Source organism: Limulus polyphemus, unplaced genomic scaffold (assembly GCF_000517525.1).
Source record: "Limulus polyphemus unplaced genomic scaffold, Limulus_polyphemus-2.1.2 Scaffold350, whole genome shotgun sequence".
NCBI lineage: Eukaryota > Metazoa > Arthropoda > Merostomata > Xiphosura > Limulidae > Limulus > Limulus polyphemus.
Window position 1 is genome coordinate 405689 of NW_013665960.1, and position 18053 is coordinate 423741.

Here is an 18053-nt window from a genome sequence, read left to right on the forward strand (position 1 = left end):
CAAATATCATTTTCAAACCTAACTCTCCACTTGAGGCGACTGTATACTGTGCTTGCTTTTTAATAAAGATTGTTTATTCTAACAGTACATTTGTGTTCAGTTTAACCCTTTTTCACGAATACATTTAGTCAGAGGATATAGAATAATTTCGTAGTAGATATTTTGACGAACCTCTTGTTATTCACCGAACTTTTAAGGGAAATCAGTTTTACATGAAAATATCAAAGCACGCGCTATCACCAAAGCATTCTACAACAGTGCTGTCGCTCCATAACATTGGATGCTAGAAAAAACGGGAATGTGGAAAGTCACATTTGTAACGATGTTAATAAAGGGGGAGATCTAATTTGATTTTCATATTAATATAACGTTTAGGGACAAGACGGGACCTATTGGTCCATTTAGGTTGCCCCATCCTCTAAACTAAACTAAAACTATTAAATAAAAAAACACCAAAGCCAGCCCTTATCATTCATATAGTAATCAAGCTTTCTCTTAAATTCACTTAAATTTACTGCCCCTCAACAACCGAAAGCAACCCTTTCCAAAGGACAACCACATTGTTAGAAAAATAAAACTCTCTAAGCTGAAAATGACTCTTACCCTGCTAAAATTTATACATGTGTCCCCTAGTCCTACCATTCTCACCATTAAGTGTGAAAAAAGATAATGCATCAACACTATCAATTCCCTTTACAATATTAAACACCTCAATCATATTCCCTCTAACTCTTCTTTTTCAAGAAAAAACAATTTCAGAGATCTTAACCTCTTCTCGTACGACAACACTTAAGGCATCATTCTAGTAGCCCTCCTCTGAACCCTTTTCAACAATTCAATGTCTTTCTTAATGTAAGGACCCCAAGACTGAACATGATACTCCAAATGTGGCCTAACCAGTGACCTATACAATGAAATTATAACCTCTTTAGACCTGTATTCAATATTTTTATAGATACAACCTAAAATCCTATTTGCCCTACAACTAGCAACAACACACTGCTTGGATGGCTTAAAAAACTAATCAACCACTACACCAAGATCACTTTCCTTCATAACACTATTAAGGTTATGTCCATCCAAATTATACTTATAATTCAAATTATGATAACCCACATGCATTACCTTGCATTTATTATAATTAAAACCCATTTACTATTTATTCGCCCAACTCACTAAATGATCTAAATCCTTTTGTAAAGCAGCAGCATCCTCCTCACAATCATCAACACCCAAGATCTTAATATCATCAGTAAATTTAAGTAATTTAGTGATTAATTTTTCATATATTTCATTGATGTAAATCAAAAATAGCAAAGATCCTGAAACTGAGTCCTATGGCACCCCTCTTTGACAATAAGCCAGTTTGACCGAACTCCATTTATAGCAGCCCTCTGCTTTCTTTCATCCAGCTACTCTTTTATTCAATTAGCTAACTTATCTTCCACACCTATATAGATAATTTTATGTGTAACTTATCAGATGCTTTCTGAAAATTCAGATACATCAAATATACACACTTACCCTCATCATAAGCAGCAACCAGTTCAAAGAATGTCAAAATATTTATAAGGCAAGATTTTCCATTAGTGAAACCATGTTGACTATCCAATAAAATTCTAAAATTGTTAAATGACTTTGAAAAACATCTTTCATCAGACTTTCCATAACTTTTCCCACAACTGATGTAAGACTAATGGGTCTGTAATTACTGGGACAGTTTTTATTATCTCCCTTGAAAAGAGAAATAACATTAGCTATTCAGGGACTTACAAAAAATAGTAGCAAGTGGCTCACATATCCAATCTTTAACCTTCTTCAAAACCCTTGGAGAAATATTGTCTGGCCCAATAGCCTTATCATTCTTTAAACTTCCCATTTTTTGACCCAGTTCAGAATTAATGTGATCATCTCGTTCTATTTTCGTCTATTAACTGTTCAAGATGAGGAATATTGCTTAAATCTTCATTAGTAAAAACTGAAGAAAAAGTAGAATTTAATAACCCAGCCATCTCATAATCATCAGAACGAGCTTTCCTTTATCATCCGTCAAAGGTCCTACCACCATTCTAACATTTTGTTTACCCTTAATGTATTAAAAAAAATCCATACTACAAATTTTGACATTTTCAGCCAACATTTTTCACACATCTTTTTGATGTCCTAATTTCCTGTTTGACCAGCTTTGTTTATTTCCTGTAATATTCTAAATCTCCCGTCATACCAGTCAATTTAAATTTCTTAAATGTGTGATGCTTTTCTTTAGTTTAATCCGGTATAACTTTTGTAAGCCAACATGATTTTTTACTTGCAGCCACCTTCTCCTTTGTGCAAAGAATGTATTTATCTTGAATCTTTACAAAATTCACCCATTTGATCAGTGTCTCCGTATAATTTATCTGCCCAATTCACAACAGATAATTCTTGTCACATTCCTCCAAAATTTGCTTATTTGAAATTTGTAACCAAAATATCATTGTTCCTCATCTCCCAATGCAGGAAAACATCGAACCTAATAGAAGAATGATCACTTACCTAGATATTCCCCAATTTCCACCCTCTCAACCATTTCTGTATTTGAAGTTAACAATAAATCTAAAATAGCATTGTTTCTAATAGGTTCCTTGACAATTGGTGAAGAAAACCACCTTGAACAGTTTCCAAAAAAACTTATGGTTTGACTCTTAACATAATTATGACTTCACTAATAACTGATATCTTAATCTCACTGTAAAGTTTCTCACTAATTTCATCAGTTAATATGGTTGTCTGTAACAAATTGCCAATAAAAGTCTTTTCCTTTTATATCTCCTAATAGAAACCCAAATGAATCCAGTCTCCTTGCTATTATATTTGATATCCTTAACTTCAACTCACATTTTAGATATAAAGCCAATCCTCCCCCTCTTTTTAGTACTCAATCCCTATTAAATAAACTATAACCCTGTATTTCCAAGAAATTTCTGTCATCAAAGTAGTCTGCATTTAACCATGTTTCAGTTATTTCCATTATATCAAAATCCTCCGTTCCTACCAGCGCTCTAAATAAGAAACCTTGTATTTTCCAGACAAATCTTTAAGATCTTATGAATATACGAAATCAATTTTATTTACTTATATTTTTGGAAAACGTGTGTTTATCTCCTCCGTAATGGAAACTGTAATGAGAGGTGATAAAGTCCATGCAATAAATGATTGACCTTCCCGAAGTATAATATATTTGATATCCATCTTCGGAATATAAGCAATAAAATACCTAAATCATCACTTCACATGACTAGAGGTTTCAGACAGTCATAACTAACGCTATCTGAGCACGTACGCAGCACGTGCTTGACTCTGTAAATCATAACTACGATATTCTCGTTTGAAGACGTACTTACCATTTGTAACTGTTTAGACTTATTATCTATCAAACTAAGCTTATACCTAATTGATAATACTACCTTTGTTTGTGGATGACTTGTATGTGAGTTTTACAACTTTACACTAGTTTTAAATTGTACTAAAACGTTTAACGTCAACAAGAAGGTGGTACAATTAACATGAAACAAATGAAAATAATAATGAACACGTAATAATATAACTAGATCTATTTATCAATTTAGTAATATTAATCTGTAAAACATCAGTCAAATCAAAGTCAGATTCGTCTCAGATGGTTGTTCTTTTATTTCTTGTTTTTTTAAGTTAAGCACAAAGTTACACGATGGGCTATCTATGCTCTGCCCACCACGGGTATCGAAATCCGGTTTTTGGCGTTATAAGTCCACAGACATATCGCAGAGCCATTGGAGGTCCGTCTCAGATGAAACTCACTTATTGTTTAAACTTAACAAAATCATAGCTTCGATGCTTATTCTGTGATTCATAGGACAGTATTTCAGCAAAGTACAACAAAGGATGAGACGTAAAATAAAAGAATTCTGGTGTGTTTCCTTTGTAAACACTCTACTTAAACATTTAAATTTAGCTGGAATATTCTACTCCTTTTTTATAATGATCTCTGTGTAAGTAGTGGAATGTTTACTTAATTATTGGGCATAGGACCAAGTTTACACTATACAGTTAGGCCTCTATCATTACCGACGGTTTTGATGATGTCTTACTTAATTTTTCGTCGAAATGACTCAAATTACAAACGGTGCATCATAAAAAATGTTTTTAGCGATTGCTAATATTAAGAACTTTAAATTCGCCGCTGTAAACTGTTGAAAAATATAGATAAAGAACAGTGATTCGTCTATTATTTCACCATATCAACTTTCACGATATTTCTTTTCTTGCCAAGAGAGAACTGTCAAGAGCACCATCAACACGTGGTAACCGTTATTATTATTCATATGCGAGCACACTCAAGGCCAAACTTCATCATTAACTTGAAACCGAGGAAAAAAGAAAGAAAAACAGTCAAAACTGTGGCGAAGTATGAAATTAAACGTAGCCAGGAGAGGAAGTAAATCGTTAATTAATTCACAGTATAATTATTATTTAGAACATCCAAAATGTGGTCGTAGTCAAATGCTAAATCTAGCCTGAGCTGAAACCTTTTGTTGCAGGGTCAATTGTCTTATGTGATAATTGTTGTTGTTTTTTTGTCCTTCTTTACCTTTTGTACAGGAGACTGTTTTTTGACTGTCACATGGAGTAGAAATATTTATTTACATTGTGTACAGAAGACTGTTTTATGACTGTCACGTGGAGTAGAAATAATTCTTTACTTTGTGTACAGAAGACTGTTTTATGACTGTCACGTGGAGTAGAAATATTTCTTTACCTTGTGTACAGAAGACTGTTTTATGACTGTCACGTGGAGTAGAAATATTTCTTTACTTTGTGTATAGAAGACTGTTTTATGACTGTCACGTGGAGTAGAAATATTTCTTTACTTTTTGTACAGAAGACTATTTTATGACTGTCACGTGGAGTACAAATATTTCTTTACTTTGTGTATAGAAGACTGTTTTATGACTGTCACATGAGTAGAAATATTTCTTTACTTTGTGTATAGAAGACTGTTTTATGACTGTCACGTGGAGTAGAAATATTCCAGAATTTTTGTGATTTTTCTTCTTGATTGGGCAACTACATTTTATTCGCTCTAAACACAAAGCTGCACAATGGGCTACCTACGCTGTGCCTATCATAGGGATCGAATACAGATGTTAAGGTTATAAACCCTGATAATGGATTTAAGTGAGTTTGGAATTTTCAGAAAGATTTGTTCTGGTTTGAAGGGATTCAAGTCTCGTTGTGAAAATCTCTTCTTTCTTTGTTTCTATGTTAGTGGTTTGAGCAAACAATAATAAATCAGAGATAGAAAGAAGTCACGTGACGCTCTTCTAACGTATGTGATTTGTCAAGTACGTGTACACTGTACGCTGAAGGTCACACTGTTTCCTCACCCTTGTTTTTAGACCATTTCAATGCTTACATTTCCTTGGCGTCATTAGATTACGGAATGAGCCTCTATAGTCGAAACAGCTTATTTTCAGTGCTTATTTTTTAAAGCTAAAACGTTGCTACAAACATGAGTGGCTTCACATGTTTTATTCTCATTGAATTAATAAAGAAGATTTACTTAAATCATGTCATGAATGACCAAAAACATTATCAATAGTATAAGTTATATGTCATTCAACATCACTATTTTGTAAATATAAAATAATGCGTTAAAGGTAAAAAGTTCCCCAGTATTTTGCGGTAACTGATAAATTATATAAGAAACATATGTGGGTTGTGTTAGGAATATCTGTACTAGTAGTGGCTGACTGTTGAGTTCCTGTGAAAAAAATCAGATACTTGTGTAACATTCCAAGGTTAATTCTTTGACCGAAAAATTAACGTAAATGGTTTAGGAATGATGCAAGTGTATGTCTTAAATGTTAAAAATATAGATCAATATTTGATAAAAGTCTGTGTGTTTGTCCTCTTATAAATGGCGACCTGGTGGAACGATTTACACCAAACCTGGTACGTATCCTTACAGCCCCCCCCGGGAGGTAGTATTAAGAAGTCGGAGTTTAAAACTTTTTCCCCTGTGTCACCACCGAGGGTCTCCATACTATAGTAATTAAGTATGGTGTCAATGATGTTTTAGCAGTTATATATTGTAAACGTAAGAATAAAGTTTAAGCTGGACGTGAATAATTTCTTTCGTTAATATAATGGTGGTTTTTGAGCTTAAAATTAACATAAATTACTTTCTGGAAATGATTTGAGATTCAATCTAATTATAAAAACTAACTTCACTGTTTTTTTGTAGTGATTTCATTTTAATGCTGAATAGCATTTTTGTACTCATGTACGGGTGGTTCTTAAGATTAAAATGAACTCAAAAACTTTTGGTAATGATGTAAGAATGAGTATCTAGCCTAAAAAATAACGACAGTTAAATCTTCGTAGTGATGTAATACTGGATCACAAGACTTGAGAATAACGCGAATAATATTATTGCATTCATGTACTGGTAGCTCTCAACATGAATGAAATTTGTGTGTTGGTGTGATGTAGGTTCATAAGCTTAAAAATCAATGTAAAGAACATCTGTTAATGATAAGGCTGGGTCTAAAATCCGAGAGGGAACATCGGCAATATTTTTATAATGATATAAACATGGTTAGTTCCCAAGCTTATTAATTTATCTATGTAATGTTTATTATGTGATGTTGCAAGGGTAATTTGAAAGTCCTACTTTATCTTACAATCACTAAAATACTGGTACTGCCATATATTATGTTATTATTATTTATTAGAAAATCTATGTATGTTTTTAAGCCAGATCTGGACGTTACCAAAGTGTTAGCGAGTCTGACAGCATATTGTTGCGTCATCGAGATCATGTGATTCTCACGCTCTCTACTTTCTAGAATTATCCTATACTTTGGCGAATGTTCCAGTTATTACTAGATATAGGGTAGGCGGGTATATATAAGAGGGGACAACGTGACGCGGTAAGGTAATGTGTGCGTAGATAGTGAGTAATTGAACTGCAGTCAGAAGTATTATTGGCGTTCGTTGTTATAGCGTTTGTTTAGCGCGATTGTTGAAGTTGAGTGTATCGGTAAAGTTATATTCGGAAAGAATAAACCAGTTTTATTAAGTAAAGACTTGTGTCGTTAAAATTTCGTTGGAACGAAGTTACGGAAAGTTAATTAACAAACGGAGACATAACAATATCAATAAATCCAGAATTCAGGCGTAATGAACTGTAGTGCAGGACAAATCTTTAAATTTACGGCACAAAATAGCACAGGATCAACACTAAATATCTGCCAAATTTGGTTAGCTTTAGAGTAAGTGGGAAGGGAGGGCTAAATTCACAAACCTTTTGTCGGGCTCTTTTAATGGAATAACGAGATTGGTTGTCATTTTATAATGGGCCCACGGATGGAAATGTTGAGTGTGTCAGCGGATAGGAGAGATACTCTCTCCGACCTAGAGCTTTCACTAGCTATGTCTAATTTGAAAATAAACAAAAGCTGTTTAGAGTAGTTGATGAAGAGATGAAAACAATAAAATTTGAAATATAAAATATATTTTTGAGTATCATTATTTTTAGTACGATTATACAGTCCCATTTGATTTCTTCTTTTATATTATATTTACTAAATATGTACGGAGTGTCGCGTGGATTCGAGTCAGTGTGTGTGGAGGATTATAATGAAGTTACCTCCACACAATGAATATGCCATAAGTTTAGTCGTAGTGCAGCACATATTCTGAAAGTTTCGGCTAAATACAGCTCAGATTCAGCATGCTAAGTTTCATATGGATGAAAGTCGGTGGGGGTGCTGGAGTACATTTAGTTCCCGACAAAGATTGCTCCATAAATCTCTAGTCTTCATTTCAGCAGCTGCTCTCTCCTCTCAACCATAAGTTCTACATGGTTTTGGAAAGTGTCATTCCATGAACACGACTTTAAGTGTTTCATTACCCAGAGTCAGTTAGAAAAAAGAATCACATTCAATATAACTCTTCAATAACAAATCCTTTGGTCCTGTTCACTTTTAAATATTCTGTGGTATTTAGGTCCAATGATAGCTCAAATATAAGTTCAAAAGTATCCACACAATTCAGATTCCAGAATGTTCCAGGAAATAAATCGAAAGGAAAAAAAAACATAAGTGAACAAATATACAAAATCTTTACTCACAGTGAACAATGTGTTCTCAAGTTCTTACTTATTGGCGGGTCTTTAATTTTGATGGGACATTATCTGGTGTTGGGGTTGAGAGGAGTCTTTCTTTGAAACGTCCACATGGACAAAGGCAAAAAGGATTTTACTTTACTGCCAAAAATTCCAAGTAGATTTTAGAGTGTGGTATACCAGAATTCAAAGCTGCATACGCCACCAACTATTACAAGTAACATTTATAGGGAATAAAATCATAATTCCTATCTATTTTTACAAGTATTTGAACCATACATTTAGGTGAGCTCTCCCATCTCCATGGGACTCAGACACAAAACCAAAATGATACGAATATCTTGCCATTGGCGCAACTTTACTTCAGTAGGAGAATTAATACATGTTTACGACTTTTCGACATCCGTTAATGACGTCACATTAGATGCAGAACACTTCCATGAAAATATGGAAAAATTACTCGAATAAACCTGCCTAAATATACACTCTAAACTAGTTATGGAACGGTGAAATTCCTGATTATTTCAGTCCATGCATAGTTATGCGTGAAATTCTACAAAAATAAGGAAATTTTAACCTCTAATTCTAAATCGAGAGTAGAATATCCGCGAATCGAAATCCTGCGTAATACTCATGAGAGAAGCAACTGAAAGTAGCATTTGTCCTATACCAGCTCATTACTATAAGTATAATAAACAGATAAAACGTTAACCTTCTTTTACTTTGAAAAGACGCACACCTTTGGAAATGACACATGTATACCTTGTACTGTCTTGTTGCCAATATTAATTTTTAGCTATTTTATGATTTTGATTTTGAGTAATAAAAAGTAGCTATTAATTTGCAGTTAGAAAAATATGTTTTTTTTTTTAATTCAACTGTCTTTTCTGTCTGTATTCTTTGTAAACAATGGACAAGTAATTATTTAAAAAACTGGAAAATAAAATAAAATCACGTGCTAAATGTCAAGCAAATGGCTGCTTTTCCATATTTTAAGCAGATATTTACCATAAGCTATCAGATATTTAATGTTTAGCTTTAAACGTATTCAGAAATTAATATTAATTATGTATTACACTAACAGATGGCATTGCGGGAAAACCATATTTCACTTGTGGCTGTTGTCAATTCATCTAAGCTAAATGAGTTTTATATTTTACTTTTAACATTGCACAACGTAAGACACCGCCATGACAATACTCTAACTTATTTCCCCTTCTCATTCAGTATTAGAAGCAGATAATTTTGCAAGGACTTTGCTCTGTTCGCAAAAACCATACGAGGGGGAGCAATTGGCAATTTGTGAAGTCACGGATCCTTCCAGGAATCAATATCGGTGATTTAGTTTTACAGTAATACTGTACAAGACTGGCTCACCGATTTGGCAACTACACTATGTGAATAGTTTACTTTGGTGTGGACGAATGTTTGGTAGCTCTATGATGTTGAATGTTAGATGCAACTTGAACATTTCTTTATTTTTCGGTTGTGTTTCTGAAAACAAAAATATCTCCTGTCGAACAGAAAAAAGACAAATATATATCAAGAAAGCAACAGTTGTTTAAACATCTTTAGTCCTGATACAACTAAGGATAACTATCACCCGAAACATAACAAATAAAACATTTGAGTAGATGCTAACATCGCCATTGAGTAAAATTCCAGCCAAGCGGAACCCTTTGACAAGCATATTCCACTTGCTGAATAGATTGTTTCTTCTCCATAAATACAACTTCTGTCACTATCAAAAATAAGAGAAATACAAGTCATAGAACATCCATAGAACTTTAATGAACAAAATAGGATGTGGTTAGAATGCAAATTCCTTTCAACAGTGTCAAGGGCATAGTCCAACGATAGTCGTGAGAGAGATGTCAGTTCACCTCTGTTCTGGAGACTCTACTTTCTATCACAATGAATATACGATAAATTTAATTGGGCTATAAGATTTATTTACTTCTGCTCACAGAGTAGCTAAAAGAATCAGGTAGTTGTGGTATACGTGTGTAATAAACCATACTTTCCTATAAATATAAGCTAAATTTTGATGCAATAGTTTCATTGGGAACCAAAATATCTGTTGTAGATTACATGTAAACATAGTCCTAGGTGGATAACCTTTATAGTTGGTCCTGACTTAAGTTGTCTCTACTATCTCATCAATCATTGGGACTTTTATGGGCCATGCTTAACCATCTGATGCAACCTGGCTTTAGGGAATTGGAGTTTTAGAGCTGTAAATAACTAGATCAGCCTGATTGTGATTGTCTCAACTATCAGAAGCAATGTTGCTCTTAGGATAAGGGTAAGAATTTCATAAGACTATTTATACTTCACAGAATAAAGACTGATCTTGCAATTGTTTCTTTCTTGTCTAGAATCATCTCTTTTTGTAACATGTGGTGTGTGTCTTGTAGTGATATGATCTCACAAATGGCCTCATTGACATTCCATAACACTAACAGTTATTTTCTTACACTTCATCATGTATGAACTATTAGCTCGTCAATGGACTTATACATCATTGGGTATAGAATACTTTTTATTTCTGAACCATAGAGCTTGATATCTTGCTATTAGAATTTGATAACACAAGAATAAGTTCTAACTTCTTTTATTAATTGTTTTATTTAATATACATTATTACATTCAGTTATTTCCAGGTAATAATTCTATTTTTTGCGTTATGAGCCTAACACTAGATTTTTACTTAAAAGAAGAGTTGAAAAAAAAGTTCGTTTTAAAAGTCTTCAGTACTATTTCTTTCTCTACAATTTTCTTGTTAGCATCAGTTTGAAATTAGTTGTATCATGTTTTCAATTATAAGAATGGTTCTGATGTTTGGAAATATTTTAAATTGATTTTCAGATGTTAGGCTGAATGACAAACTCACTTTCCATCTATGTTGGAACACAGTTTCAGTTGTATACAACTTAACAAGTAATATATCAATCCATTAAACCAAACAGGGAAGGTTAGGTTATACCCATATTTCAATTTTTTCAAACTATTGTTTATTGCATTGTAATTCTTTTTCAACTACCTTTAATCATTTTGTCATATTATAGCTTCTTGTGCAAATAAATTAATTCCATAATTCAGATACTTAAGAAATCAAAGCTAACTTGATACATGAAGGCATTTCGAGCAAGAGTACAGATGCAAATTCAAAAGAGGTATATCAGTTATTAAAGAATCTAGAAGTTAAAGCTGAAAATTAAAGCAAGGTTTAAATAGGTTTGACTCAAGCAGCCACTTTGAATCTCTTCCATTACGAAAAATGCAGTTAAGGCCACTTTATATTATATATATTATCTGTTTGTTCAACCAAGGTGAACTTATCATATCCGACTTTACAAGAAACTGTTTCCCTCTATAGAATAGGTTTCATCGATGTCAAAGAGTTATTTATTTGAAAATTAGCTCTTAATTTTGATGCCAGTTAATTGTTGAGAACTATGAATTTCTAACTCATCGTTCCTGGGCACGATATTATATCAAAGTCAATTTGTAAGGTGTTAAATCAAAGTAGTCATACACCTCTGTAACTGTCAATGGACAAAAACTAAAACCAAGCACCACTCTTGCTTTGTTGTTAAAATAAACTTAAAAACCTTTCTTTCAATGCATTCAATTTTACGTATCCTACTCCATGATGTCAAATACTATCTAATTTCGCAAACACCTCTTGAACGTCAAAACTACATATATTTTTCTTTTCTTTTGCAATTGTTTTCTGTCATGGTATGTAAGATAAATCGTATCCTTATACTAAATATACTTATCTTGAATAAAACTGTAAACTCCCAAAAAATTACCTTATAGACAGTCGGTGAAAAGCAAAATATAAAATTAATTTACCTCACTCTGATATCTTAAACCCAATCTCCTTTTTTTTCTTCAAATTATGTGAATATTCAAGTCCGATTGGTTTAGTAAACAGTTTAAACTTACTATCCATAACATTTAACTGAAGAAAACGTGTATAGCAGCCCACCCTGTACCATGTTTGGGAAGTGCATTATTTCTCCAATACTCACTCATTTACTAACTATTTTGCTGAATTTATTTACTTTCCGCTGATTTGTTCTGAAACAGAAGTTTCATAAGGTGATAGTGTGTAAATGTTATAACCTAAAAATAAAATAAAAAGCAAAACCATTGTATTGATTTCCTTATTAAAATGTTTTTTGTATTTTTTTATAAATTAACACAAATTAACAATCATATAGAATTAGCTTATAATATGTACAGATGCTATTAAATGATTAAGAATCAACGCTGTTAACTTCTATCGATTGTTTTATATGATTTTCCGAGGAATGTTTCAGGGATAATAAATAAAAATTAATCAAAATTAATTACTAAAATGTAACCTCTAGGTTGCGACAAGTAAAATAAATTATTTAGTCTTTTGATCTGCCAGAATTGAAATGAAATGGTTCACACAACTGGTGTATGTATAATCATACATGTTCATTTTGTTCGAATGTTTTGTGGGATAAAATATTATCTCCCAAGAAATAAAACAGTCTTGCTGATAAACATCTATAATTTTTATCATTGGTCAAAATACATATGTATATATTACAATAAATCCAAACTTCAATTAGTAAAAAATTACAAGATCAAGCATATGAAGAATCAATACCTTAATTATTTATATACACTAATAACCATCATTAAAAGTTATTTTCTTTACAAGAACATTCATTTTACGAATCCCATATAACACTGAAAAAAAAAGGATGACAATATTTCGCACATTGATAAATTGAAACATTGTTATATATATATAAAGAAACTTACTAATATTTTCAAGTCAGACTAATCTTGTTCATGTTTAACAAAAAAAAATAGTTTTAGTAGTAGTAGTTGTTTTTAGGTCAAAGATACACCATGGGCTATCTGAGCTTTGTTCACTACGTTGAATAGAACCCTGAATTTTCGCGTTGTAAGTCCATAAACTTACTGTTAACCTAACGGTGGACGAACCAGATGTTAATGATTAGAATTTGTTTCCTTTCTTACGTCTATTATTATATTTTAAAGAATAACCACTTTTGAAACATAATTAAATTGATTTTGAAAACCTAACACAATTGGAATATTTAGTAAAAGATGTAATCTGTCGATTGTTGAACGTTAGCCACAATTTTTAAAGTACTCACGTGAAAAAAATTACCCAAGTTATAATGTATAGGAATTATTCAATCTAAAGAAATTAAAACAGCTAATGAAATATTTTCTTCGTTAATTTCAAGCAATAAACACATACAGATGTCAGGAACAAAATAAGGCATACTATATATACAGGACATCAGTTTAAAGAGAAAATTAAAATAATTTTTTTATATTGCTAAAGTTAGATTTGGTTATTATTCTAAAAATTTGCTGCTTAGTTTGTTATTAAAGTTTGCAGCAGTTTTAATGTACACAGTGTTCATAAACAGTAATAGCATTTTCAATTACATATGACATTAAACGCACAAATGATAAAAAGAAAAAAAATCTATCTTAATGTAACGTAATGAACGTATTTTTACGAAAACAACTTTCTTAACTTACGGGGCTATTGAAGATACTTCATTCTTAATTTTAAAGATAAATTGACAGTGCTTTTACAGGGATATTTACGAAGTAATAATATTTTGATATTTTAAAGTAACCCTTCCCTAAATTTCTTGTGGCTAATAGGTCTAAAAAATAAAGATTATCAAGTGGCTTAAATCTCGTCAGAAACAGCTAAACTTATTAATTTTTTATTTTTTTTAGAAAACGTTCAGTTCTTTTCTCCAGCGGGAACAACCAAAGTGTCCTTAATGAGAGGTCAAAACGTCTGCGAAATAAACGATTGACCTTGTTGTAATATAGAATGTATGTTATCCAGGTTGAGGACATAGGTCATGAAATATCTGTGTAAAAAACGAGCTGGTCTAGACACAAGATTCATATCTAACTCAATCTGCACGTGTAACCAGGATGACTATTGCAATTTTCTCGTTATAAGATCCTCTTCCTGTCTGTAACTTAGATACAGGATACTTGATATCTAGCCTTCCAAGGTTATATATAATTGGAGGAATTGATTTTTTTTTTTCGTACATGATTTTGAAAATATCACACGTGTTTTAAATTGCACTAAAAAGTTTAACGTCAACACGAAGATGGTGTAATCAACATAAAACATACATGAAAAAAAACAAAAACACACACTTAATAATAGAACTAGCCCTATTTCTCAGTTTAGTAATATTAACCTGTAAAACGTCGTTTAAACTATTTCTTTTATTTAAAGTCAAAAGTGCTTCACATGCAACTCATCTATAGTTAAATAAAAGACAGTATTTCAGCAAAATACAAGAAAATACTAGGAAAATAATTTTCTGGTAATATTTGACCTTGTAAACATTTCAGTTAAACACATGTAAATTTGAGCAGGAATATTCTACTCCTTTATTATAAATGGCCACTGTGTGAGTATTGAAGATTTTTACTTAACTACTGTGTATAAGCCCGAGTTTACCTTTACAATTAGGCCTCTTGTACCACTGATGGTCTTGATGGTTTGAACATTATTTTTCGTCGATTTGACTTAAATTAAAGACGACGTATCACAAAAAGTTTTTTTTTTTTCCTTTTAAGGAATATTCCAATGTACTATAATTCTGACGTTTCCAGAGAAGGCGTAATTAAAGTGACGTGTTTTGTTGCAGAACCGTTACCGTCATTGCGATTTGATTTGTTCAGGTCATTCTGTTCATGGCAATTTGTGGACGATAGTGACCCTTGACCCGACGAAGAGTCTGAAATAGTAGGAATGCTAAAGTTTTTGGGTGGAGGGCGCGATGTCTTGATGAGTATTTGAGGATGTTTATTATTTTGGTAAACGGGATTTGTTCGATCTCTTTTCAACACTGGCCTCAAATTGGAGCCATTTGGAGAAGAAGTAGGTGCAGACACTATGGGATTCTCTTCCAGAGAGTCCGCTAAGGATCGGTGACTAGTGAGAAACAAAAGTAGTTTGATTGAGATCAGTTTTTACTGGCAAATATACCATACAATTATATGTGAATCGAAATTTAAAATTTAACACCTCGGCATGCTCATTAAATCACTGATATTCAGCGAAAAAACGATCATAGAATTCATTATTGTTATTTGAAAATATCTGAGGAAATTAAATGTTAAGAAATTATGTAGGTAAGAAGAAAATACGAGAGAGAAATTCTGAAAACTATGAAACAATGGTTACACAACACTGATCTTAGAATATATCTAATTTAACTTTACTTTGAAAACTATGAATGCATTTTACTTAACCATATTGTTTTGACATTTATCGTAATCTCAAAAAGATTTATTTTCGAATATATCAGTTATCTTTGTCCTCTTCTTGTAGAGTCTTGTTGTAACATTGAATGAAACAAAGTATATTTCAATTGCAGTTCATGTCTTTATGAAGTATCGGAAAAGTGAGCTTCGAAACTTTTCAATCATATTATAATACGTAATTACTTGTGTTTATTATCCAGGAGCAACCAACATCTAGGAGATACAGGGAGCAATTCATTCGGTAATTATTTTCCTGTTAACGTATTTCTCTGAGTTAGTGTTTTAAATTCAAATACATAGAAAGTGAATTTTTACTTTCAGTCTTTGGATTTTAAATTAAATACTAATGCACATTAAATACTAATTCTAAAAACTAAATTTTATCCAATATGTTTCCTAGTCAGTCGAATAACCGTGATAATAGTATTTCCTGGAGACATTTTGCTCCCTTATAAAGACCACCCTTTATATTTGACATCTAGTACTAAACTAAACTAACTGGCAGTTATTTTGATGAAAACTAATTATTTCAGGAGAAATAATTAGACATCAGGGGTGCTCGGAGATTGAGCGATCTTCCTTCACCCTGTACGAGGCTTATGATTGGGAATTAGCACAGGGTAAGGCTTTTTTTACAAGCTAATTGAGCTTATTGTTATATGGCTGTTTGAAAAAAAAATTGAGGCTGGCAGGCAAAAGTGAAGACCAAGGCAAAGTTGAGGTGCTGGAATAGACGATAAGTCGACAACTAACAAAACATCTGGTAATTATAGTGGTATTTATATTTATGGTAAGAATCATTGAGATTACTAGCCTAAAATATCCAAGCTCCTGCTGCGGGGTTCAAAAGCAACATTATGATTCACAGAAGCCCCAATGTACCAATCGAGCTAATACATTATTCGCAGTTATTTCTATAATTTACCTTAGAGGGGGATCTCTATCCCAACAAAAAACCTATTAGGACACCTGCCCGTGGTACGTGAGCACGCGCGAGTGTGGGATTAAACAAAAAAATCAAACCTGGCGATCCCAGGATCCACATATTGTGGAGAAAGAAACATAAAATATGATCCCAGATTATGGTTCAGCGACTATGAAAATCTACTCTTAAAATTAAAACCCCGTCATCCCTGGGTATCCTTTCGTAGGCGTCTTATCCCTCTCTTCTCAATTGAGGAGCTACGCCATATAGACAACGAGACCCTCGGGCTCCCCTGAATCTACCAGCCAAGGATCCTGCTAGGTCCAGAACCCTAGGATAAGTTAACTGGATAAACATACAAGGCTACAAGTTGAATTAATATATGATAAGCATCATCAAGCGTAAAGTGTTCATCGTCTACTCGAAACTGACAAATTGCTAACTGACAAGTACTATAAAATCTTGGCCAGTAGAAGAAGTGAATAATTATTTATTTTATAATGGAATTAAATTCTAATCAATGAATTAAACTAATTTTTGAACTGTTGGTTAGAGTGTACTCTTTATCAGTTGTATTTACAGTGGATTTTGTTTTGTTTGTTGGTAATTAAGCACAAAGCTACACAATGGGCTATCTGTTCTCTGCCCACCATCTGGTATCGAAACCTGGTTTCTAGCGTTATCAAGGAGTACCTAAAATTAGAAATAATCTTGTGAATGGAATTTTTAAAAAATGGTCTGCTTAATGCGTAGAGACAGAGCCTCTCCAATTATATAATAAAATAATCTTTTTTCAAGACCATACAACAATTATCCTTACCTTAATTACAACCCTAGTCGGATTGATAATAATGAACATTATATACAACTCGTTCACTAATCGAGTGCTCTTAGAAGACGAAGAAATTGAAACATTCTGAACCATCATCCCAGCTTTAATATTAATTTTATTGCCCTTCCCTCTCTTCGCCTTTTATGTCTTATAGTAGGGTTGTTGATTTCGTCAAAAACAGTAAAAACAATTGGCTACCAATGATACTGATCATATGAATATTCAGATTTTACCTCAATCAGATTTGACTCCTACATAATCCCTGAAGAGTATTACATACAGTTACTGGTGCGAGGTACAAAAAAAATCAATATATTCCCTATCTTTAAATACTTAAATAGAAATTATTGCGTAATTTTATTAATAAAGTCATGGATTACATTAGAAAAAACGTGGGCCGAACAAAAATGGTAAATTAGAATTATTTAAAAAAAAATAATTCAAGAATGTCGATGGTTTATTATACATCTAAATATTGTGAAATTTTCTCTTTTTGAATAATATATTAATTTCTTTCCTTCCTGTGTGATAGGTATATATATATATATATATACTTACAATTTTAATAATTATTGCAAGATAAATAATAGTTGATGATGTGGTTGAATTTTGCAAAACAACAGCTTGAATGTTAAAGGAAAATTGTTATATTAAAATATCATCCATTTTAAATAAATAGCGGTATGAAATAATTATTTATAGATGCTACAGATAAGAGTGATAAACTTGTTATGTAAATAATGTAATGGATGAACATGTCTTTATTTCCTTGTAAAAACTGGTTTGGTTGTTTTCATCAAAAGTATCTACAC

At 32.3% G+C, this 18053-nt stretch overlaps 1 protein-coding gene across 1 annotated transcript in view; it reads right to left on the reverse strand.

Annotated features, from left to right (window-relative positions):
* Positions 1–5672: 5672 nt before the first annotated feature.
* Positions 5673–18053, reverse strand: part of LOC106457594 (cadherin-23-like) — a 100455-nt gene continuing 88074 nt past the window's right edge. Inside the window, exon 35 of the mRNA XM_022383592.1 lies at positions 5673–5782. Coding sequence (XP_022239300.1) covers positions 5673–5782 — 110 coding nt within the window. The remainder of the gene's footprint in view (positions 5783–18053) is intronic.